General features: G+C 52.1%; 1 protein-coding gene across 1 annotated transcript; it reads right to left on the bottom strand.

Moving 5' to 3' along the window:
* Positions 1 to 2,088: 2,088 nt before the first annotated feature.
* Positions 2,089 to 7,119, bottom strand: Enpp7 (ectonucleotide pyrophosphatase/phosphodiesterase 7). Its single transcript, XM_008849679.1, has 5 exons — positions 6,757 to 7,119; positions 6,305 to 6,450; positions 4,379 to 5,005; positions 2,372 to 2,591; positions 2,089 to 2,171 (listed from the first exon to the last, which is right to left on the bottom strand). The coding sequence occupies exons 1-5, from the start codon at positions 7,004 to 7,006 to the stop codon at positions 2,089 to 2,091; spliced, it is 1,326 nt and encodes a 441-aa protein (XP_008847901.1). The 5' UTR covers positions 7,007 to 7,119.
* Positions 7,120 to 23,508: the final 16,389 nt, after the last annotated feature.

Here is a 23,508-nt window from a genome sequence, read left to right as displayed (position 1 = left end):
TGTGCTCCAGCTCCTGCCTCCAGGTTCCTGCCCTGACCTCCCTCAGGGACTGACTGTGAACTGTGAGGTGAAACTTCCTCCCTAAGTTGGTTTTAGTCAATGCTTTTGTCATAGCAGCAGAGAAAGAGCTAATGCAGCATGTGATTGCCCTTTGGTCTCTGTGGGGACCAGAAACCTTAGAAGCAGAAATACTGGGCTGGAGCTACAGTACTCAGGACCAGGTTTGTAAACCCAGAGTGTAGACCCTGCTGTGTCACCAGTGTCCTGGGCAGGCAAAGGTGCTGGCTTTGGCACTTTCACTCTACGAAGGAGTTGTAAGGATCTTTGGGGTCCCATCTAGACTGAACATTCTCTCCCACTTGCTATACCTGTCATGTCTTCTCAGTTAGGGGCTGGTCCCCACCTCTCCTCCATCCTTACCCCTCGGCAGGGGGATCTAACCTGGTCCCACGACCTGCCATGCCATTATTCTGCTGGCAAACCTCAAGTGTGAACTGCCAGCTGAAGCCTTATGCTGGGTGCCAGGCTCCTGGGTACAAGGCGTGGCCCTGTTATAGCTCTATGTGACGGCTTCGCTGGCGTGGAAGACGGATAGAAACCAAAACAGAACACTCACCCCCGGCTCTCACATCTTCTCACCAAGAGCAGCTTTGTCCACCATGGGACCCAAATCCCAGGCTACCCTTCATCTGCTCTCTCTCATGGTCCTGTACATAAGCTCTCTCCAAAGCCTTGCATTCCTGGTCCCATGGATTATCCCATGTGGGCCACTGCTGGCTCCAGGTTTTCTGCCCATGGTCAGAGCATTCGTTCAACCACCCCCCATCCCCCCTTGTGGCCTCTTCCGGGGGCTGCACCCCACCTAAACGTCCTTGGACCCCACAGCCGTCCTCATAGGAAGCCTTTTGACTCATTGACCTCTTTCTTTTCTGACTCTTGCCAAGCTCAGAGTCCCTGCCTGGAATCCCTGCTCCCTACCTCATGCTGGGCATGGCTGGCTCTCTCCCCAAGTACACCTTTTCAGAGGTGCTCCTTCCAGGTGGGGCGACCTCAGTAGCAGCCCCACCCCCACCCCCGCCTGGGGCCATGCTCCCTCTGCTGCCATCTCCATGGGCGTAGTCACTGGTGGGTGGATCCCCTCACTTTGTCTGCCTTCTTGGGCCCCTAAGCCACAAACACCAGAATTGGGACTGTCTTTTCCTTTTCTTTTACATTTATTTATTTATTTATTTATTTATTTATGAATGATTTTCAGTTTTATGGGTATGATTGTTTTGTCTGCATGTATGTAAGTGTGCCACATGAGTGCATTGCCCATGGAGGCCAGAAGAGGGCATCAGATCCCCTGGAACTGGAGTTACTAATGGTTGTTAGCTGCTATGTGGGTGCTGGGAACTGAACTTGGGTCCTCTGTGAGAGCAGCCAGTGCTCTTAACTGCTGATCAATCATTCCAGTCCCTCTTTTTTTGTGTGGTTCTGAGGATGAACCCATGACCCTGTATATGCTGGGCAGGGGCTCTGTGATGGAGCCACTCTCCAGCATGGACTGCCATGTTCACTGTGTAGCCTCTGCCCTGCCAGCCTGAGACCCAGTGGGCTTCTTCTCTGTTTCATTAAATGACCGTCTGCTCCCACCAAGGGCTGTGACTGCACAGGACAGAGAAACAAGGTGGTCTTGTCCTTCGGCAGGCTGGGATGTCCATTATAGAGGGGCCGGTTCCTGCAGCAGCCCAAGCCAGCTCAGTGTGAGGCTGGGGGTGGGCCCTCTCCATGGAAACTCAGGATGATGGCAGGAAGGAGGGGAGGTTCTGGGTGGATGCATGGAGGGGGTGGGAGGATTTGCAGGGGCTCTGCTGGGCTGTCTGTCTGCAAAGATCCTCCAAATCTGGAGCTCAGCAGCTGGAAGGGACCTCAGGAGCCGAATTTTCTGTGGCCACCAGGCTGGGTGCAGTCACCAGCTGGGTGGGATCAGCAGCTCTGTTCTGGCCGTTGGGGTATACTGAGGAGGGGGGACATCAGGTGGGGGAGCAAGGAGTGGAGCCTCTTTTGCCTTCAGAGACTTGGAACTTGACCTTGAGTGGTGGGGTATTATGTGACCTTGGCCAGAATCATCAGGACCCCTGTCAGTGCCATCAGCAAGAGAGACTGAGTTCTGAGCAGGCGAGCAGACCCTAGGGAAGGCAGAAGTCCAGGGAGAGAGGGAAAGGGCAGAGTCTTAACCTCACTGACTCATGGAGGACCAAGGGCCCAGCCTTCCCCACCAGCCCCTGGGTTTCCCCTTGGGGAATGTGTAGTGACCTGGTTGCAGGTGTGTAAACACAAGTGTGCATATACCAGCATGGACCCCAGGGTAGGGGCATCCCTGCCTCACCTGAGCGGAGCATGGGCTGCAGGACGCCAGGGTGCCCATCGTTGGGCTCAGGCACGATGCCCAGCAGCTGGCACATGAGCTCGTACACGTGGATGCTCTCGAAGGGCTCCACTTCTAGGCCTGCCTTGAAGTTGGGGCCCACGGCCCGGAAGATGGTCTTCATGTCCATGTCTTGGTTGTTGAAGCCATGTTCCCCCTTGTTGAACTGGACACTCAGTCTCTACAGGAAGGGCCCAGGGTCTCAGATCATGATCCCTTCCCTTCTTTCCCAGTTCCCCCGGGGACCGACACCTGCATGGGTAGATGAACTTAGGGAGAGGTTCCAGTGTTGGGGTAGAAGGATTCTGAGAGCACCTATGAATTGAGACCCTAAAGATGGAGCCAGAATGAACAGCTGGTAGGCCACGTGGAGATGCTACCTCACTGGTGGAGCTGTTGGCCCAGGCAGTGGTTTAGAGTGCCTGCTCACCGGGCTTGCTTCCTCTCTGGTGTGGACTCTGTTTCCCATTCTTTATCCCGTGCTCAGTGTCACTCACCAAACTTCACCCTAAGCACACACACACAGACACGCACACATACAGACACAGACACACAGACACACACACACACAGACACGCACACACACAGACACGCATACATACAGACACACACACATACAGACACACACACAGACACACAGAGACACGCACACACACAGACACACACACATACAGACACAGACACACAGACACACAGACAGACACACACACACAGACATGCACACACACAGAGACACACACACAGACAGAGACACACACACAGACAGAGACACACACACAGACAGAGACACACACACAGACAGAGACACACACACAGACAGAGACACACACACAGACAGAGACACACACACAGACACGCATAGATGCAGACACACACACATACAGACATACAGACACACACAGACACGCACACATACAGACACACACACAGACACACACAGACACGCACACACACAGACATGCACACACACAGAGACACACACACAGACACGCATACATGCAGACACACACACATACAGACATATAGACACACACAGACATGCATACACACAGAGACACACACACAGACACGCACACACACAGACACGCACACACACAGACACGCATACATGCAGACACACACACATACAGACATACAGACACACACAGACACGCATACACACAGAGACACACACACAGACAGAGACACACACACAGACACACACACACAGACACGCACACACACAGACACGCACACATACAGACACACACAGACATGCATACACACAGAGACACACACACAGACAGAGACACACACACAGACAGAGACACACACACAGACACGCACACACACAGACACGCACACATACAGACACACAGACACACACAGACACGCATACACACAGAGACCCACACACAGACAGAGACACACACACAGACACGCACACATAGACACGCACACACACAGACACACACATATACAGACACACACACAGACAGGCACACACACGGACACACACACATACAGACCCAGACACACAGACACACACAGACACACACACATACAGACACACACACAGACACACACAGACACGCACACACACAGACACGCACACACAGACACACACATACACAGACACACACACATACAGACACACACACAGACACACACAGACACGCACACACACAGACACGCACACATACAGACACACACACACAGACACACACACAGAGATACACACACGCAGACACACACAGACAGACACACACAGACACGCACACATACAGACATGCACACACAGACACACACATACACAGACACACACACATACAGACACACACACACAGACACACTCTTATTGCATGGTGATTAGTGTGTCCTTTGGGTGGCAGAACCCCCCTCAAACTGGGGCTAGCTAGAAATGGGGTGCTGTTTATAGAAAGAGGAGGAGCCTGCCACCCTCAAGCCACACAGCAACAGCCCACTGACCCCATGGATGACATAGCCGAGGTCACTGTACATGAGGAGGGGTGTGATCCTGGAGTTGTTGGCATAATGGAAGTTCTTGGGGAAGTCTTCCTTCTTGTATACATGCAGCCTGGGGTGGGCATCCTTGAGGACACTGTACACCTTCTCCAGCATCCCTTCCTTAGGGATCAACATCCCATTGGGCCCGTAGTCCAGGAGCTCAAACTCAATGTCTCCGAAGTTGAAGTTGGGGAACTTGTGGAACTCGATCAGGTCGCTGGCATTCTTGTACACAGTTGTCATGCCGTGGTCTGATGTGATGATCAAGTCGAGGCTGTCTGTGAGGTTGTGGCTCTTGATGCTGTCCCGGAGGTAGCCCACAGTCCTGTCCACCTGCCTCACCATTTCCTTCCTCTCTGGGGACTCCGGGCCATACCTGTGGCCGGTGGAGTCTGGCTCTCCGAAGTAGAGAGTGACCAGAGCCACGTCTTCCTCCGTGAACCACTTCATCACCGCGTCCACATTCGCCCTCCACTCCTTCTCGTCTTTGTAATTGTGAAGGATGCCTTCCTTCCGGCTCAGTGTCACAGCCTCTCCTTGATAAGTGACATTCCCTCCGGGGTAGAAGAAGGAGCCAGTTTTTAAGCCCTGCAGGGTGAGATGGCATTAAGCCCTGGGACTCCTTAGCTCACTTTGCTACCCACACTACCACTGCCCCAGCCCTCCTGCTTCTCCCTCATCCCCGCTCCCACCCACCACTTTTTCTTTTTTCTTTTCTGAAATGGCTCTACTTCAAAGATCAGGAACAGGAACAGTCCACAGAGAGGACAAGCACCTGGTGCACTCAAGCACTGAGACCATGGGTAAGGAAGCCCCTACATGCGGGGCCCTCATCATCCATGTGGTTCCGGGTCCCCACCTTGAGGCTCGGCTGCAGTTCGGCATCTCTCCACTGTCTTCTCCGCTGTCTGCGTTGCCCCATCCACTACTGCCCTCCAGTCCGCAAGCTGTTCATCCATCTTCCCATAAATCCTTGCTGCTTCCTGTCTATTCTTCCAACCCTCTGTCCACATAAGCCCATGTCCCCATCTACTCCTCCCCTGGCCATTCTCTCCCCCGGATCAAGCACCGTAAGATACCGAGTTCTTACTTTGGGTTTCTGCTCTGGAGTTGAAGGAGCCCTGGGCGCTGTGTGACAGGAGGCAGCCACTCAGGCTACAGTGGGACCATGGGACACGGGGTTGACCTTGAGGGTCTTTGACTTGAGTGGCTAGAAGCATCACAGCAGGGACCAGGGAGCCCTGGGATACTGCAAACTGAGGAGATTCCTGGACCCAACACTGTACCCCACCTCCTATTTAAACTTCAGCCCCTTAGCATTAGGCTGCCCAGGTGTGCGACTGGGAAGAGATAAAGGCAGTTCTGTGCAAACCACTTCCTTGTTGAGTCACAATTATCATCCCTGTGTGACTCTGACCCATCCAGAGCCAAAGCACGCAAGGACATGGCTTTCTCTCCCCTCCCTTCTTTTTTCTTTTGAGACAAGATCTCATATAGCCCAGGCTAGTCTCAAACTCACTGTGCAGTGGAGGAGGACATTGAACTAATCCTCTTGTCTCTACCTCCCAGTGCCAGGATTATAGGTGTGCATTGCCACACCTGCCTTTATGCAGTGCTGAGGACAGAGCCCAGTTTTGTGCCAGCTGAGCCACAGCCCTAGCTCTGGTCTTCCCTTCTTTGGTAGAAGAGAACAATTCCTTTTGATCACGGGACGGCAGGGAGGACAGGCAGGACTGTGACCCTGATGGGCTGAGCCCAGAGGCAGCTGCCTCCTCCTTGAGGCCTTACTGAACACCCTTCTATACCAGGAAGCCAGAAATCCTGGGGTTTGGTCATGGCCTCTGTGTCTCCCCACCCCTTAATGTCCCTATGGGTGGGCTGCATTACCTGCCTCTGGGCTGTGATCCAGATGGGCATGCTGCCGTTGTCCCACCACCTCTGGATGCCAAGCGTGGTGTGGTAGGGCAGCTTCACCTTGGTGGTGGTGTTGTAGAACATGTTGTGGACCACCCCATGGTTCTCAATGTATTTGCCTGAGGGAGGAAGGAGAGGTAGGGCATGGATGGGGCAAGCCTGGGATTCAGGCCTGCAAGCCTGCACTCAGCTGTCCTGGGAACCCTGTGGCTCACCACCCTGCTGGGACAGATGTGGAATTAGCCCCTGATCCTGTGGCACAAATATGAAGGATTCTTAAGAGTCCTTTTTCTGGACCCTGGATGGCATTGGGAGCTCCCTCCTCGAATCAAGAACTTCTCACCTTTGACCAGGGCTCCTCTTGCTTACCTGCCTGATGTCTCAGGCCTTCTACTCCCAGGCATCATCCTGAGGCTGACACTCACCAGTGACCAGTGTGAAGTGGCAGGGGCTGGTTAGGGTGATGAAGGCTGGGGTCATGTAGCGTGCTTTCACCCCATCGCGAGCCATGGCGTCCAGGTTGGGGGTGTCCACGTCTTGGTCATAGTTCCAGCGGAAGCCATCAAAGGACACAAGGAGCAGTTTGTTCTGAGGGCGCTCCTGGAGGATGGGAGCCCCATTCCCCCAAGCTAGGAGGATGGCCAGAGCCACGGAAAGGACAGCTGAGTGTCCCATGATGGGCTCTCAGAAGAACAGGTGCACAGACGGCTCAGGCCAAGGGCAGAGCAAAGTCCCAGTGTCAGCTGGGCCTCTTATCCCGTGCATCTTCAGAGACGGGCGGTCCCTGGTATCTGTGACTCCCCTGAGCCCGGACTTCGCACGTGAGGTTGTGTGAACCTGGGATGGCCTCTATCTCCAACAGAGCCCCTGGCTCCTTCCTTTCCTCTTCATCCTCCAATGTCTTCCCAGAGGAGGGTGGGGACCCATAGCTCAGAGCCCAGAAGGTAGCCCACCCCATCTGTAGTTGTGCTCCTATCCCAGTCCTCAGAGCAACTCCTGATCCCTCTGCCTAGCCCACTCTGATCCCAAGCTAGGGGTAGATTGGCTCCGAGAATCCCTCTCCATCATTGATGCTGGAAGGCCTTCGGGGTCCTCAGGCACAGCTAGGTGAGGCCTGTGGGGTCCAGTGTCTTAGGTCCAGGACTGGACCTACCCCAAGGCTGGCCTTACCCACGGGGAACCCCAGCCTGGGCCCCTCTTCTCTCCTGGCTTGTGTTAAGGGGCTTCTGGGCTGGGGTGAGTCAGATGTGGTGGTGGCCATGGGAGAGATGGATGAGACTGTGTGAGGTGGATTGTGGAGGTTTGGCAGAAAGCGAGTATTTGGGGTGAGTCAGAAGTTAAACTTCTTGAACTGCAGACCCACCAGCAGCAGCAGTCTGTCTCCTTCCTGACTCCTATTCCTCACAGACACCGCCATCAAGTGACCACCCTCCACTCTTGACATCACAGCAGCTATGGGCAGCCTCTGCTGAGGCGCAGCCCAGGATACAGAGGATGCAGGTTCTTTTTCTCAGACCTATGAGAACACACTTTCTGGTTCCATCCGGCCTTAAGAGTCCATGATATTTCTGTGCACTGGAGGTCGAGGACCATGGATTAGGCTGACACTATTGACACAGAGCTGGGCTCAGGACTCCCGCAGAGCTGTGACTCCTCTCCTGGTGTGTCTGATCATGTAGACCCCAGTGCAGGAGATACCAAGTGGGCTGCTCAGGAGAGCACACCTGGCGCTTCTAGTTGACTAGGTTTGGGGTAGAGCCCTGAAGATGCCTCTGGCATTTGCCGAGACCTACAGATTCACTAGCTAGAGGAGCCAGGACAGGAAGCCTTCCTGGGAGAGGTGTGAAGCCTAGGGAGTTCCTGGGGCCGGGAGGTAAGGGCTCTCCCAAGGGCCTGTAGGCCGTGGAGGGGTCTGGGCTTTGTAAATCGGACAGAGCTATTGAGTTAAATAGCAAGATGGCTGCCAAGAATTAGCCTACGTCCCAGCATCCTGTGCGGCAAGGGCTGGTCACATGACCTGGTCCTGGCCAATGGGGTGGAAGCACAGTCATGCCCCTTGCTAGAGCTCACGTTTGCTCTTTGCCGCTGGTGCCTCTGACCCCAGGCTGCCCCTTCTCTCTCTGGGTTCGAAGAATGGGAAAGAGCAAGGCGCCTTGCCCAAGGACAACAGGTCCACGCGTCTTGACTCAGTTTCCATTGGAGTTTGCTGTTACTCTGTCGGGGCCACACCATAGCTGATAATGGGATCTGGGGTCTGTGAGGCCTTGCTGGGTTTAAGCAGCGAGGGCATGGGACTTACTGACTTCCAGGCGGGAGTGAGGTAGTAGGCTCGGGCGGGTAGCTGGTGGGGTGGGCAGAGTGAGGGCCTCGTTTACTGTGACTTGGCAGTATGGATCGACGTTGAGCAGGTATGCCCTCCGGCATTGTAAGTCTGAGTTTTTCTCCGTTATGTCAGACCAGTTGCGTTTCATACAAACTACCCATTTTTTGTTTTTTACAGTTCTGATAAAAGCCGATTGGCACCATGTTGACTCTGAATGTGGAAGCAGATGAGCCGGGAGCTGGTGCCCTGGGCTGCTGCTGACGGTCTCCCCAGGCGGACAGATGTGGGTGTCTGGAGCCAGGCTGGGTTCTGGTGGTGGGTTCTGGTGGTGGGCGGGTGGTCCGGTTCTCTGCACTTTTAAGTTTTAAAGTGTGTGTGGTGTGAGTGTGTGAGGGTGCACTTGCCTGTGAGCGCTCATGTGGAGGCCAGACGTTAGTGTCTTGGGTATCTTTCTCCATCTCCGTCCCTCTCCGCCATATTTTTCGAGACAGAGCCTCTCACTGAACCTGGAGCTTACCGATTAGGCTAGAACGGCTGGTCAGCAAGCCCCTGAATTCACTTGTGTCTGTCCTCCAGAGCTGAGGTTATGGGGATGCACCACCATGCCTGGCTTTTATATGGGTGCTGGGGATCTGAACTCAGGCCTTCATGATTGTGTGGCAAGCACTTTACCCACACAGCCACCTCTCCAACCCCCTTTTTTCAGTTAAAAATTTTATAATTTTTAAAATTATATATATAGATGAATGTGTTACCTGCATGTATGTAAGTGCACCCATGTTGTGCAATGCCTGGGGAGGTCAGAATTTACAAGCTTCTTGCCCCTCCTTCCTGACTGCTGGGGTGACAGGTGAGTACCACCACATCTGGCCAACTTAATTTTTTAAGACAGGGTCTCATGTAGCCCAGGCTAGCTGAAGTGTGCTATGTTGCTGAGGATGATCCCCCTGCTTACGTTTCTCCAGTGTTGAGATCACAGGCTTGTGCCACCAGTCCTAGTTTACCTGGCCAACTTTGTCTTTGAAAAACGAGTGCAGCTAAACTGGATGTGTCTGTTCACACCTGTCATCACAGCATTTGGGAGGCTGAGGCAGGAAGACTACCACAAGTGTGAGGCCAGCCAGGGCTACAGAATGAGACAATGTCAAAAACTAAAAGCAAAAGTAAAAAACAAAAACCAGTGTGGAAGTGACCATCTTGGCCCCTTCTACCACCTCCCTCCTTCCCCCTCCCCACCTACCTCCTTCCCGCTCCCCTCCTCCCTCCTTCCCCTCTTCTTTTCCATTGTGAACAAATCGTTTTTAAATGATTCCTTTTGATTTGTTCATTTTATGTGCATGAGTGTTTTGCCTGCATGTTTGTAAGTGCACCCGTGTTGTGAAATGCCTGTAGAGGCTAGACGAGGGTGTTTGGGTTCCTTGGAACTGGAATGTGGGTGCTGGGAACTGAATCCAGGCTCTGCAAGAGCAGCCAGTGCTCTCAACTTCTGAGCCATCTCTCCAGCCCCCATTTTTTTTTGGGCGCCAGGTTCTCATGTAGCCCAGGCTGGCCTCAAATTCCCTATGTAGCTGAGGATGACCTTGAACTTCTGGTCTTCCTGCCTCTACCTCCCAAGTGTTGGGATTACAGTTGTGCACTGCCATGTCCAGTTTATGCAGTGCCGGGGATGGAACTCAGGGCTTCCTGCCTGCTGGGCAAGCACTGTACCAAGTGTAAGTCGCCCTATCAACACAGGTCCATAGTTTGTTGACATTTCCTTAATTTTTACCCAGTGTCCTCTGTCGGATCCAGAGTCACACATGACATTCTTGTGTGCATCTCCTCAGGCTCCTCCTGAGTGACAGTTTGTTAGACTTTCCTAGTTTCAGATGACCTTGGCAGTGGGGAGACTGGCTAGGGTTTGCGTAGGATGTGCCTCTGCTGGGATTGCTCTGCTGTTTTCTCTTAGGGAGACTGAGGTCATGGTGTGAGGGGCAAGCACAGAGAGACCAAGTGTGCTTCTCATCACAGTGCTACTGGCTCTCCCCACCCTGTCCCAGAAACAGCAGCACTATGGGGAAGCCCAGCAGGCTCTGCCTCAGCCAGCAGATCAAGGTCATCACCACAGGGCGGGCCAGATCAGAGAGTGTAGGCTGGACGCTGTGTCTTTGAAGGAAGGTCACCATATGCCATCTGCGCTTCAGGATGGGGTGCTCTGACTCCTTGAAGGGGCACACATTGTTTCTTTGGAATTGCAGGAGGGTTAGTTCCGAGCGTCTTTCTTCAGTCGTTTGTTTGTATCTCTGTGGACCCTGGGAATTTATTTTCCTCCGGGGGTTCTAACTCGATGCAGTACCATCCATTCTGTCACTCAGGTTGCTCTAGTCCTGTCGCTGGGGGCCTGTCAGTGGCCCCGTGTCCATTTCGCACATTCCGTGGTGCACGTGTGTGAATGCATGTGTGTGTACGTGCGCACAGGTGTGTGTACATACACGTCCTATGTGTGCACATGCATGGCATACATACATATGTGCCCCGGTGTAGACAGTAAATGTGTTTGTATATGCACACACATAGACATGTATGAGTATGCTACGTATATGTGCCTATACATATATATCTGTCTCTGGTGTATGTGTGTATGCATGCAATTTTATATATGTATAAGTGGGTATGCATGTGTGTCTCACATGCATGTGTTGTGCATGTATGTCTGTGTGATATATGTATATGCACACACAGTTATACACATGCGTATACAGACATATATGCACATGTGCACAAGTGTCATTGTTAGCTTTAACTGTCAACTTGACACAAACTTAGAGTCATCTGGGAAGAGGGAACCTGAACTGGGGAATTTCCTTTATCAGACTAGCCTGTGGCCGTGTCTGTGAGGCATTTTCTTAACTGATGATCGATGTGGGATGTGCCATCTCAAGACGGGTGGGCCTGGGCTGTATAAGAAAGCTAGCTGCGGGGGCTGGAGATATGGCTCAGCAGTTAAGAGTACTGGCTGCTCTTGCAGAGAACCTGGGTTTAGTTCCCAGCACCACATGGCTGCTAACAACCATCTGTAATTCCAGTCCCAGGGGATCCAGTACCCTCTTCTGGCCTCCACAGGCATTGCACACACATGGTACACTTACATACATGCACTCAAAACATTCATACACACAAAATTAAATTAATCAAAATAGCTGAATGTGAGCCTGGCAGCAAGCTAGTGAGCAGTCCTCAGTATCACAGTCTGCAGCTCCCAGCCAAGGCCCGAGACACAGGGCAGCCGTTGAGTAGGGGTGTGAGGGAGAGGCCTCTGCCTATCCAGCTGTCCTGATTGGTTCTATATGACAGTGAGGCTGGTCCTGCCTGGACGCCTCTGTTCCCTCCTCTGGTGCAGCTGGGGTTCCCTGGTACCCTGGTGAGGGCAGTGGGCCTGTCCCCTGTATTGGGGGCATACTGGCACCACCAAGCCCACTCCCTGATTTTTCGTGGTGACTAGTGGTGGCAGAGTCACAACAGGACAGGTCTTCCTTACGCCTGGTCCCATGTTGCCTGGAGAGTGTCAGAGCTAACATGACCGCCCTGGGAGTGGTGATTCCTTCCCAAAGACCATGCCTGGCCGGTGATATCGTGGGGGCGGATCTGAGAAAGTCAGCCTTCCTCCTCTGTGCCCCTTTCAGAGCCATCTCAGCAGGCTATGCCTCTGTAAGCCCCAGGCTCCTAAGACCACTGACCCCTGTGGCCAGAGACCCCTGGCACTAGTTCTCTGATTGCCAGGTGCTGACTGACCTTCGTACTGCAGGGTTTTATTATTGACCTCAGTACTTATCAGCTGCTTGCCTTTTATTGCTTCTGAGGGGCTTTATCTCAGCCGTCTCCTGGCCTCCTGGCTAAATGAGGTTTAATATCTTAACAGGATTATGTGTTGTGGGTTCAGTGCCTCTCTAGGGACACAGGTGCTCCCTCTTCCCCCTCCGCACTTCCCTGCCCCAGGCCTCCCTGGCTGATTTGCAGGGAGCACAGCTTTGATTACGGCACCTAGGAGCTGGGGCCTGGTTGTTTCAGACTCTGGGACAGGGGCAGGTGGAAGGGCTGAGCTTGGACTTTGAGTATAGGGTGGGTTCCTTCAGGGCTTACCGTGAGGAGCTGGGGTGTGTGTGCCCACCTCTGTCCTTGTCACCTTGTCTGCTGTCAGGACCCCAGTGCTAGGGATGGATGCTTCTACTCTCCCTCCATCTCTTCATATGGTGTGTGCTTTTGTTTCATCGAGACAGTGTCTCCTGTAAGCAAGGCTGGCTTTGGACTCGCTGTGGCTGAGGATGACTTTGAACTTCTGATCCTCCTGCCTCCACTTCCCGAGTCCTGATGGTATGGGCTGCCACACAGGTTTCACATGGCACATCTGTCCCCTGAGTGACTTGCAAGGACAGCGGTTGCTGGCATCAGGGCTCATTGGAAAGTCCAGGGTGGCCTCATGTCTGTGTTTGATTGACATCCTTGAAGGCCTTCATTCCGACTAGCTCATGTCAACAGCTGCTGGGGACCTCCTTCAACACATCCTACACCCTGGTGCTTGGTCATAGCCTTTTTCTCTCCCTTCTGGAAACTTCTTGGCTTAACATGTAGAGTTTCCAGGTGCGAGCCCACACTCTCTGTGACCTCCTGTGTTCTGTGTTTATGCCTGAGGCTGCCCTAGGCTGGGCTTGGCCCTCTGAGCAGCTTCCTGTGTGTGTGTGTGTGTGTGTGTGTGTGTGTGTGTGTGAATGTAGACTCTCTGACACATCCAGTAGCTCCCATGGGAGCTTCCAGGCTGTTGAACACTCCTGGAAACCCTGCTTACATTCATGGCATTGACTAGAGCCAGGAATGTTGAGTGGGGTCAGTGCATGGCCACCTCCTGGATTTGACAAAATACCCGGACACTGGGTCTGTGCTTGCCTGTGAATGGAGCCAGGCTGGCTTGCAGTTGTGGGATGGAGAGACGAGTCCCCTCAGCTCCCTTCTGGCTCTGTTCCTTTCCTTGACTCACAGATATCGGGGGGGCACACAGGTTTAAAAAAATGTAGACAGGGTTGGAGAGATGGCTCAGTGGTTAAGAGCACTGGCTGCTCTTCCAGAGGACCCCAGCACCCACATGGTGGCTAACACCCACCTATAACTCCAGTTCCAGGGGACCCAGTACCCTCTTTTGGTCTCCTTGGACATTTCATGTACATAGTACACTTACATACTTGCAGGCAAAACACTTAAACACCCAAAACACCAGCAGGGCCTCTGTGGGGTCCTTGCTTACTTGATTTGGCCTGGCTCTCTACCCTCAGGCAGAACTGTTCTGGCCCCCACCGGCACCTGTATACACTTGCGATGCACACACAGATGCACATATAGATACACCCACACAAGAAACAAATCTGTAAGCAAAAGAATAGAAGGCTTAGAAGGAAACCCACAGGCCTGCAGCAGGCTGCGTTCTGACAAAGGTGCTGGGAACATGCGTCGGCGGAAGGACGGTCTTTAGGTAAGAAGTGTTGAGGTCGGAGCTGGTATCCACACGCAGCAGAGGCTTCTGCACTTTGCCTCACTAGTTATAGAAATCGACTCCAAATGGATGCAAGACGGTCAGACCTGGAACTGTAACGGGACCAGAACAAAATGGGAAACACGTTAGGACACTTGTGAAAAATGTAAACAAAATGTGCAGTTTTTCTATCAAAGGCTTAAGATAAACCTCTGTAAACAAAACCTCCGTAAACAAAACCAAAAACAACCCCCCTCCCCCACTAAATTGTAGAGCAGCCACTTAGTATAAATTCACATTCCTCTAGGGTCAGCACCCCTTGAATCAAAATATGTGTTCACGTCCTTTGGCCTCGCAGCAGAAGCCAGGTTAGGAAGGGAACGGCTTCAGGTCAGGAACCCACCGTCTGCGGGCTGCTGTGGCGCTCAGGCCTGCCACCTCCAGCAGTCGACCTGTGGCAAACGTGGCCGCCCTGCCAAGCCCGAGAGAAAGCGTAACTGGTCAAGGCTTAGGCACAAAATACCACCTGGGGAAGGAGGCACCTGAACTGTCTACCGCGGATGCAATCAGACATGGATTCTGTGGAGGAACAACATCTAAACCCAGCGGCTGTTGCAGCTCGCAGTTCATCTTGAGACTTCAGTGACCATTCATGAAATAAATGTTCTGGTTTCAAAAACTGAAAAAAAAGCGTGTTCAAATTTCATTTCTTCCTGGAAACTGTGCCTCTCAGCATCAGCCAATTGCCAAGACTGTGAGGCCCAGCTCTGACCACTCAGAGTGAGGCATAGGACCCCTGTGCGCTAGGAATGAAAACCCAGCAGGACCCCTGTGGGTTCTTGCTTGATTTGGCCCAGCTCTCCACCCTCCTGCGGAAGTGAAAATTTTTGCCTTGCTGAAATACTTTGGATTGTGTGATCATTTTCCTGAGACCCCAGACCCATTTACTCACTGGAGTGGGGAGGTTTCTTTACATAAGACCCTCAAAGTAGAGGGAAAAAAGCAAAACTAGTCAAATAGGGTGATACGTGAAAGCGGCACAGCCAAGGCAAAGCGGGGGCAGAAGGAAGAGAGCCCGTGCGCAGAGGGGTTCTGAGTCCGACTCTGGGCTCATCTCCTGAGCATGTAGGAGCTCCAGAAGCTACCCCAACAAAGAAACAAACAAGAAAGGAGAAAGGAGTAGCCGTTAGATGGAGTCTGGTCCTTTTAAATGACCGATTTAAAAACGGGCTGGAGAGACGGCTCAGTGCTTAAGAGCATTGGCTGCTCTTGCAGAGGATCCAGGTTCAGTTCTCAGTACCACATGCTGGCTAACAACACCAGTTCCAGGGAATATAATTCCCTCTTCCAGCCTCCACAGGCATTGCACAACACACACACACACACACACACACACACACACACACACACAAGATACTCATACACATAAAATAAAAGTGAATTTAAAAAAATGTGTTAACAGACCCAAACAGTTCTCAAAAGAAGACATGTGCTGGGTGTGGTGGCATACACTTTGTCCCAGTTTGTTTCTTCATTGCTGTGACAAAACACTCTGACCAATACCAACCTGGGGAGGAAAGGGTTCATTTTATCTTCCATCTCCCGGGTCACAGTTCATCAGGGAGCCCAAGGTAGGAACTCAGGGCAGGAACCTGGAGGCAGGAGCTGGAGCACAGGCCATGGAGGAATTCTGCTTACTGGCTTGCTCCCCTGGCCCCTGCTCAGCCTGCTTTCTTATGCAACACAGGCCCACCTGCCCAGGGGTGGCACCACCCACAGTGGGCTGGGTCCTCCCACATCACTCAACAATCAAGAAGGTGACCCACAGACATGGCCACAGGCCAGTCCAATGAAGGCAGTTCCCCAGTTGAGGCTCCCTCAACCCAGGTGTATCAAGTTGACACTAAAGCTATCCAGTGCAACTTTTAATCCTAGTACACAGGAGACAGAGGCAGGAGGATCTCTGTGAGATCCAGGTCATCAGGTGTGGTTACAGGCAGACCTTGTCTCAAAATAAATAAATAAATAAAATAAAAGAGGACATGTACAGGGCACACAGGTCTATAACAACCAGAACCCAAAGCAGACTAATATCATTAATTACCAGGGAAATGTAAATTGAAGACACAGAGGTGTTAACTCCAATAAGGATGGTTATCATTTAGACACAAACAAACAAACTAGATAACAGTTCTGGGGAAGGTTAGGGAGAGAGAAACACCTTGCCCATTGTCAGTGGGTCCACATTCATCCATTATGGAAAACAGGAAGGAGGTTCCTCAGCTGAGTCCAAACAGGTCCGCCATAGGGTCCCGCGCTCCCACTCCTGGGTGTCTGTCCAGAGGCAAGAAATCAGCCCTTCAGAGAGACCAGCCCTTCCATGTTCACTGAAGCCACATTCACAACAGCCAAGGCACCAAGTAACCTACCCACCAGCTCATCAGTGGGTGAGATGCGACGGGGCGTGTGGCTCAGCTGACAGAGTGCTTGCCTAACGCACCAAATTTACTCCGTCTCCCTAGCGCTGCATAAACCAGGCACGGTAGCACATGACTTAGTTTTTATTTTTTTAATGAATTTTAAAATTATATTTATTGTTGGGTGTGATAGTTCATGCCTTTAATCCCATCATGTGGGAGGCAGATCTCTGTGAGTCTGAAGCCACACTCATATTCAGGGCTACATACAAGTTCCAGGACAGCAAGAGGTAGATGGTAAGATCCAGTCTCAAAAACGAACAGGGGCTGGAGAGATGGCTCAGCGGTTAAGAGCACTGACTGCTCTTACAGAGGACCTGGGTTCAATTCCCAGCACCCACATGGCGGCTATGAACCGTCTTAATTCCAGTTCCAGGGGAATCCGAAGGCCTCTTCTGACCTCCGCAGCATTGTACGACACGGGTGCACTCACATACATGCAGGCAATGCACTCACACACATAAAATAAAAATAATAAATAAAATATTGAAAAATAAAATTATATTTATGATTGATTGTGTCTGTTTGTATGGGCATGTGGTCAGAGGACAGCTTTAGGGACCTGGTTTTTTCCTTCTGTTGTGTTAGGGACTGAACTCAGGCTGTTAAGCTTGGTGGTAAATGCCTGTACCCACTGGGCCATTGGAACGGCCAGAACGTTCTCATTTGTATGTAGTCTGGGACTCAAGCCTAGGGAATGAAGACACCCACTTTTAGGGTGGGTGTTCCCACCTCAATTAACCTAATCTAGATAATCCCTCCTAGGTGTGGCCAGAGGTTTGCATAATGGCCAAGTCTAGATTCTGTCCAGGTGGCGGTCAATGTTAATCATCACTGGGAGAGGCTGGTTAGTGTGAGTACTGTGTCACAGGGGTTACTGCAGGTAGTGTGCCTACACATGGCAAGTACATGCTGTATATTTTAAAATGCTACAATAAAGGATTCTGAATGTTTTGGCATGAAATGATAAATATTTGAGAATATATATGTGTTTGACTTGATTTAAACAGCGGGCGATGTGTGTGTTCAAACTCTGTAGGATGTACAGTTTTTGTGTTAAAATTAACTGAAATAAAATATTTTTATTCACTTTGGAAAATCTGGAAAATATAGCCAAGCACATGGAGAAAAATAAGAGTGAATTTCAAACTCAACCCACAGGGGTTTGTTGGACACTCTGATGTTCACACACCTCACGCGTGTCCCTGTATGTGGTGAGCCCTTCAGCCACGGGACCTCTTTCCTGACAGAGCTTCATGAGGTTTTCAGTTAAACAGAACATTCACAGTGGACTCTGTGCTGCAGTGAGACTGAGTCCTTTATAAGACCTGGGGGAGTGTGGGGTGCAGGGTGTAGGATGCAGGTGTGTGCCACGCTTCCTCAGCCCAGTCCTGAGAGCTCTAGAACTCTCCTGTGGTCCATGAAGCCCACTGTCCTAGATCAAATGTCTCCCAGTTCCCAAACTGTGTGTGTGTGTGTGTGTGTGTGTGTGTGTGAGGTTTGTGGTGTTAGCATGTGTGTGCATGTGGGTATAGTGGAAGTGTGTGCCTGTGCACAAGTGTGCAGAAGCCAGACATGCACAAGTGTCCTCTATCAAGCTTCACTTTATTCCCTTGAGTCAGGGTCTTTCACTGAACCTGGAACTTGAAGTTTGCTAGGCTGGCAGTCAGCGAACCCTGGTGATCCTGCTGTCTCTGTCTCCTCTCTCCCACCCGAGTGCTGGAATTAGAGGCACGAGAATCACACCTGACTCAGGTCCTTGTGCTCATGCAGGAAGCCCTGTTACCCACTGAGCCGTCTCCTCAGCAACCTTGTTCTCAATCTGTGTGCAGCACAATAAAAAAGCCTAAACACCTCTGTACCCTAGCCAGGATGGATATAGGTGGAGCCCAGGAGGCCCTCAGCCAATATCCACTGGCCCTAAGGGCTGGGGAACCACACCCTGAGCCCAGATGGGCTGTGAGAGCAGTGGACAGAGCCATGGTGTGATGATCAGTCTTCACTGTCAACTTGATTTAGAGTCACATAGGAGACAAACCTTGACAAGTGTCCGAAAGGAGAGGGAGTTTCCAGACAGGTTTAACTGAGGAGGGAAGACCCATCCTGAATGCCCTGGGTTCCTGGACTGAATAAAAAGGAGAAAGTAGACTGGAGAGATGGCTCAGCAGGTAGGAGCACCGACTGTTTTTGCAGAAGATCCAGGTTCAAATCCCAGCACCCACATGGTGGCTAACAACCGTTAGTAACTCCAGTTCCAGGGCATCCGATGCCTTCTTCTGTCCTCCACAGGCACCTCACGACATGGGTGCACGTACACACATACCATATACTCATTCACATAAAATAAAAGTAAAATAAATAAATTATAAAAAAGGAGGAGACCGTGAGCTGAGCAGCAATCTCTCTCTGCTTCCTGACTGCAGATTCAGTGCGACAGGAGCCTCACAGTCCTGCTGCCTTCCCCACCATGATGGACTGTACCCTCAAACCCCAAGACAAAGTAACCCCTCCTTTCTTTAAGTTGGAGCAGCATCCAGAACAGTAATTAACACAGTGATATTGTTTATTCTTTGGGGCTGCTTTTTCTAAACTTTTATTTTTTGAAACAAAGTCTTGACATAAAGCTTGAGCTGTGCTAAAACTCAAGGCGACTCTCCTGCCTCCATTCCTGAGTTCTGGGGTTATGGTTGTCCTATTACACCCATCCTGGGGCCTCATTTTTATTATTATTTTTAGACAGAGTCTCATCATGTACCTGTGGTTGGCCTGAAATTCTTTATGTAGGCGAGGCTGGCCTTGAACTCACAGAGATCGACCTGCCTCTGCCTTCTGACTGTTGGAATTAAAGGTGTGTGCCACCACCCGGGCAAGGGCTCCTTTTTAAAGTTATAAACCCGCCTCCCTTGTAGACCTCTGTATGGGCTGTTCACAGCCCCCAGCCCCCATCCTTAGCTGGGCTCCGCTGGGACAGTTCTGTTTCTCTTTTGTCTCCAGTGGCCCCCTCCTGCCTTCTGCTAGCGATTCCAGACCACACTTCTCACCGATGATGCGTCCATCCATTATTTATTCAGGGCCACCAGCTGCATTTAAATAAGAATTAGCTCAAAGGTGTGGGACTGACCTTGGTGTGTCCTGGGGCAGTTCACTTTGGAGCTTTGGCTTGACTGCGATGGACAGAGGGATGGATTTGCTCAGTTTCTGCCTCTGGGACCCTGTTCAGTCAGCCTAGAGTGTTCTCCATGTGTTTAGGTTGTAGGAGTGCAGGGCAAGGGTGTGTGTGTCTGTCTGCGCCCTCCCTGAGATTCTGGGCCAGAATCTCGTAAGGAAGGGCTGGGGCTGGGTGAGCCTCGGGTGGAGGCCGGGCTTCTTTTCTGAGCATTGCGTGCAGCCTTGGCTGACCCCAGCTCCACAGGCCTCTGCCCTGTGTCTGGGGACCTGAGGCTCATCAGCAGCCCCTCTGCTGGTAGGCTTTGAGAGGCTCAGCAAGACTCCTGCCCTGCAGTCCCACTGAGGGCAGATCAATGAGGAAAAGCCTTGGCCAGCAATGGGAATTATGAACTTGGGACTCAGAGGCTGGGCCTAGCCCCGGGGTGAGGTCTGAGTCTCCAGTTCCTCTCCAGCCCTGTGGGAGCTGAGGGGCTGCACAGTCAGAGGTAGGCTGTGGGCCTCTGGGGGCTCTGACTCCTGCTGGGGATGCCGGAAGTCTTGGGCTACAGAACCGGAGTCAAGAGCAGCTCCTCGTATCTTTCCCACAATGCCTCTCCTTGCCAGTTTTGACCTTCATCCTGGAGCTAGGCTAGTGGGGTTCTCAGACTGTGGAGGACCAACTGGGACCTCTTGCTCCTCCACCCGGACAGTTTCCCAGTTTCTCATGGGATGTTCCTGCTCCCCTGTCCCCACTGCAAGGAAGGGAGCACTACACCATTTTGACCTCCGCTGCCCAGGTTCCCTGAGTCAGGATCTCCAGACCTGGCAGCTATGCCTGGAGGGTTTCTCCTTCCTCCACCTCCCCCTCCTCCTCCCCCCCCCTCCTCCTCTTCCTCTCCTTGTCCCCCCTCTACTCCCTTTTCTCCTCCTCTTCTTCCTGCTCCTTTTCCTCCTTCTTAGGTGGAACCCCTCAAGGGTTCTACTTGTACTAGGAGGCCACATTAACTGGCCCCCGCCTTGAGGGGTGGCAAGGGGGTCTTGGAGGCACTCTCTCCACCCACTCAGATTCTGGCCGCCAGCCGTGGAGCCCGTGCGAGGCCACTCTCTTCGTCAGTCCGAGCCCCTCCACTGCACATCTATGGGGCTCCCTCTCCTCCTCTGAGCTTGCTGAGGGAGAAGCTCCTTTGCCTGTGGCCCCAGATGCTTCAGGTGTTGCCCTATCGTCTACAATCTCCCTGTGACTCTGGCTGCTGGGGCTCTGAGCCCTCCAACCCTGTGCTGTGCACTCTGGGACACTTGGAACTTGGGCCTGGACTTTTCCAGGTTTTTACTGGGTGGGTCGGCATCAGATGATTTCCCTCCTGCCGCAGTCGCTGGGCTCTGGGGTTTGGGGAGGGGCACAGTGACCAGTCTGACAAGTGCCTGGCTACCTTTGGCAGATGGGAGCAGGAAGGGGTGGGTGGTTGTGGGAGTGGCTGGTGTTGACTTTGCCTGAAGGCCAGAGGTGCCCTGGGTCCCTCTGGAACCACAGGAGCGATGGAGAGATGACAGAGATGAGTCTTTATCATGGAATCTTCCCTGGAGACTCAGCATCTTCTATCTCTAGAAGTGTCTATTTTACAGCCTCGTGGACCTGTGTTTGTGTCTTGATAATGAAAAAGGGCTGAGTTGGGACAGATAAGGGGTGACCTCTGGCCACCCTATCTCATCTAGTCACAGTTGATCACTGCCCCACCTATCCCTCCACTGGGGGATGAGGTCTCCTGGGGGAGGGAAGGGTCCCTTTGGGAAAGTCCTTGGTTAGGAAGTCCTTGGCCTCCCAGTCATCCTCACGAGGCTTTGTGTCACTGCTGATAGCATTGACGGCAGCCAGTCCATTAAGCAAGACATCTGGTGAAACTGAGGTGTCAGGGGGGCTGAGGTGGGATGCAGGTCGAGAGCCAGAACCTCCAGCCACTCCAGGGATCTTGATGGGTTGGACAGAAGATCAGAGGAGAGAGTGGGAAGGTCCCCACCTCTCTGGTCCTAGGCCCATGTGAGGGCACATCTAGGACCCCTCCTAGAGCCTACCAGCTTCCCTCTCTTAGCTGTCCTGGTCGCTGTAGTTTACATTTGTGTCTGTCCCAAGTGAAAGCATCCTGTGGACGCACTGGGCTCCCTTGGTATTTATTTAGCACCTACTATGAGAAGTCAAGGGAGAGGCACAGTCTGGCTTGCTGCTATCATGAGGGTTGGAACGTAAAGGCACTTCTGGGCAAAGTAGCCTGAGGTGGGATGAAGGAGTGGTTACTGAGGTCCACGCCGGTGGGGCCCTCAGCATGGTACCATCCCTGAGGTGGCGGTGGGGGGTGGCACATTTGTGCCCCTCAGTGGCTGGAGAATGTGTTTTGCCAAGTGAGACTGTTTTTGCAGACTACATCCCACCTGTTTCTGTGAGATGTAGACAGCCTAGGTCATCAATCTGTGTCTGGAGGGACTGAGAGCCGGCTCAGGTGAGGACTCAAATCCAAGGTCAGGACCTGGGCTGACAGGCGTTTCAGGAGCTGCAGGTCTCTGAATCTTTTTGATCTCAGGATCTCTAGGGACTGTTATCAGAAAACGGATATACAAACAACAGTCTGCTGACTAGTCCCTGGGGATCCCAGGTGCTTAGGGAACGAGGTACAGGGCCGCGAGCAGGAGAGGGAGCCCTGACACCTACTTGTAGGAGGCATGGTATCTTTTCTCTGACATAGTTTAAAAAGAAAGTTCTGGGCTGGAGGTGTAGCTTAGTCCGTAGTGTTTGTGTAGCATGAACCAAGTCCTGAGTTGGATCTCCAGCATCAAATTAACCAGGCATGCTGGCACATGACTATAATTGCAGCACTGGGGAGCTGGAGGCAGTAGGATGAGAAGCCATCCTTGGTTACATGGTGAGTTTGAGGCCAGCCTGGGCTACATGAGACCCTGTTAATTAACCAGCGAGCCAGTCAACCAACCCACGAACCAGTCAATAAAACAAGTTTTCTAAATGGTGAAGATAGAGGAAAACTCATTGTGAGCGCCCCCAGTCCTATTATCCGGACCAGACACTTTCCGTAGAGTCGTCACACCTGCTTCCTCTCTGTTTCGTTCTTTCCTTTCTACTGAGGTATTTTCAAGCCTGTACCAGAAACTCCATTGTTTCATCCCTGCAAACCTCAGGATGCAGAGCTCTAAGGATGGAAAATGTCATCACAGAGTCACAGCTCCTCAGCCCAGTATCAGATGACTCAAATTTCCCCAGCCTTAGTTCATGCCCCATCCATAATCAAATTTCTCTGACCATCTGGAAAATAGCCTTTTGCAGTTGGTTTGTTTAAATTGGTTTTAAACAAGGACCACAGCTAAGATCTTTGTCCTATCCCTTACATCTCATTTAATCTAGCTCTGCCTTTCTTCTCCCAGATACTTGTGATTTCTTGTAGAAGCCCTTCGGCCGTCCCGCATGCAGGAGGTTCAGCTCTGGAAGCTTGACCGCATCCAGGCTCCCTGCCCAGAAGACTGTGAATGGAGGCGAGAGATCCCATAGGAGCAATGCTGAGCATGTCTGGTGGCCAGGGTCACAGCCCAAACCACCCCACCAGGCCCGCTGCCCTTTTGTCTAATGGTGTCAACCACCACGAACCGTGTGAGAAATAAATATTTAATGAAGAGGTTGTAAAGGGCCTGCTTCTGCTTTTCTCTCTGCCTCTGTCTTCCCACTCTGCCT

The sequence above is a fragment of the Nannospalax galili genome, unplaced genomic scaffold, assembly GCF_000622305.1.
Source record: "Nannospalax galili isolate Female #2095 unplaced genomic scaffold, S.galili_v1.0 scaffold945, whole genome shotgun sequence".
Classification (NCBI taxonomy): Eukaryota; Metazoa; Chordata; class Mammalia; order Rodentia; family Spalacidae; genus Nannospalax; species Nannospalax galili.
This window is presented reverse-complemented; position numbering and strand designations above follow the sequence as displayed.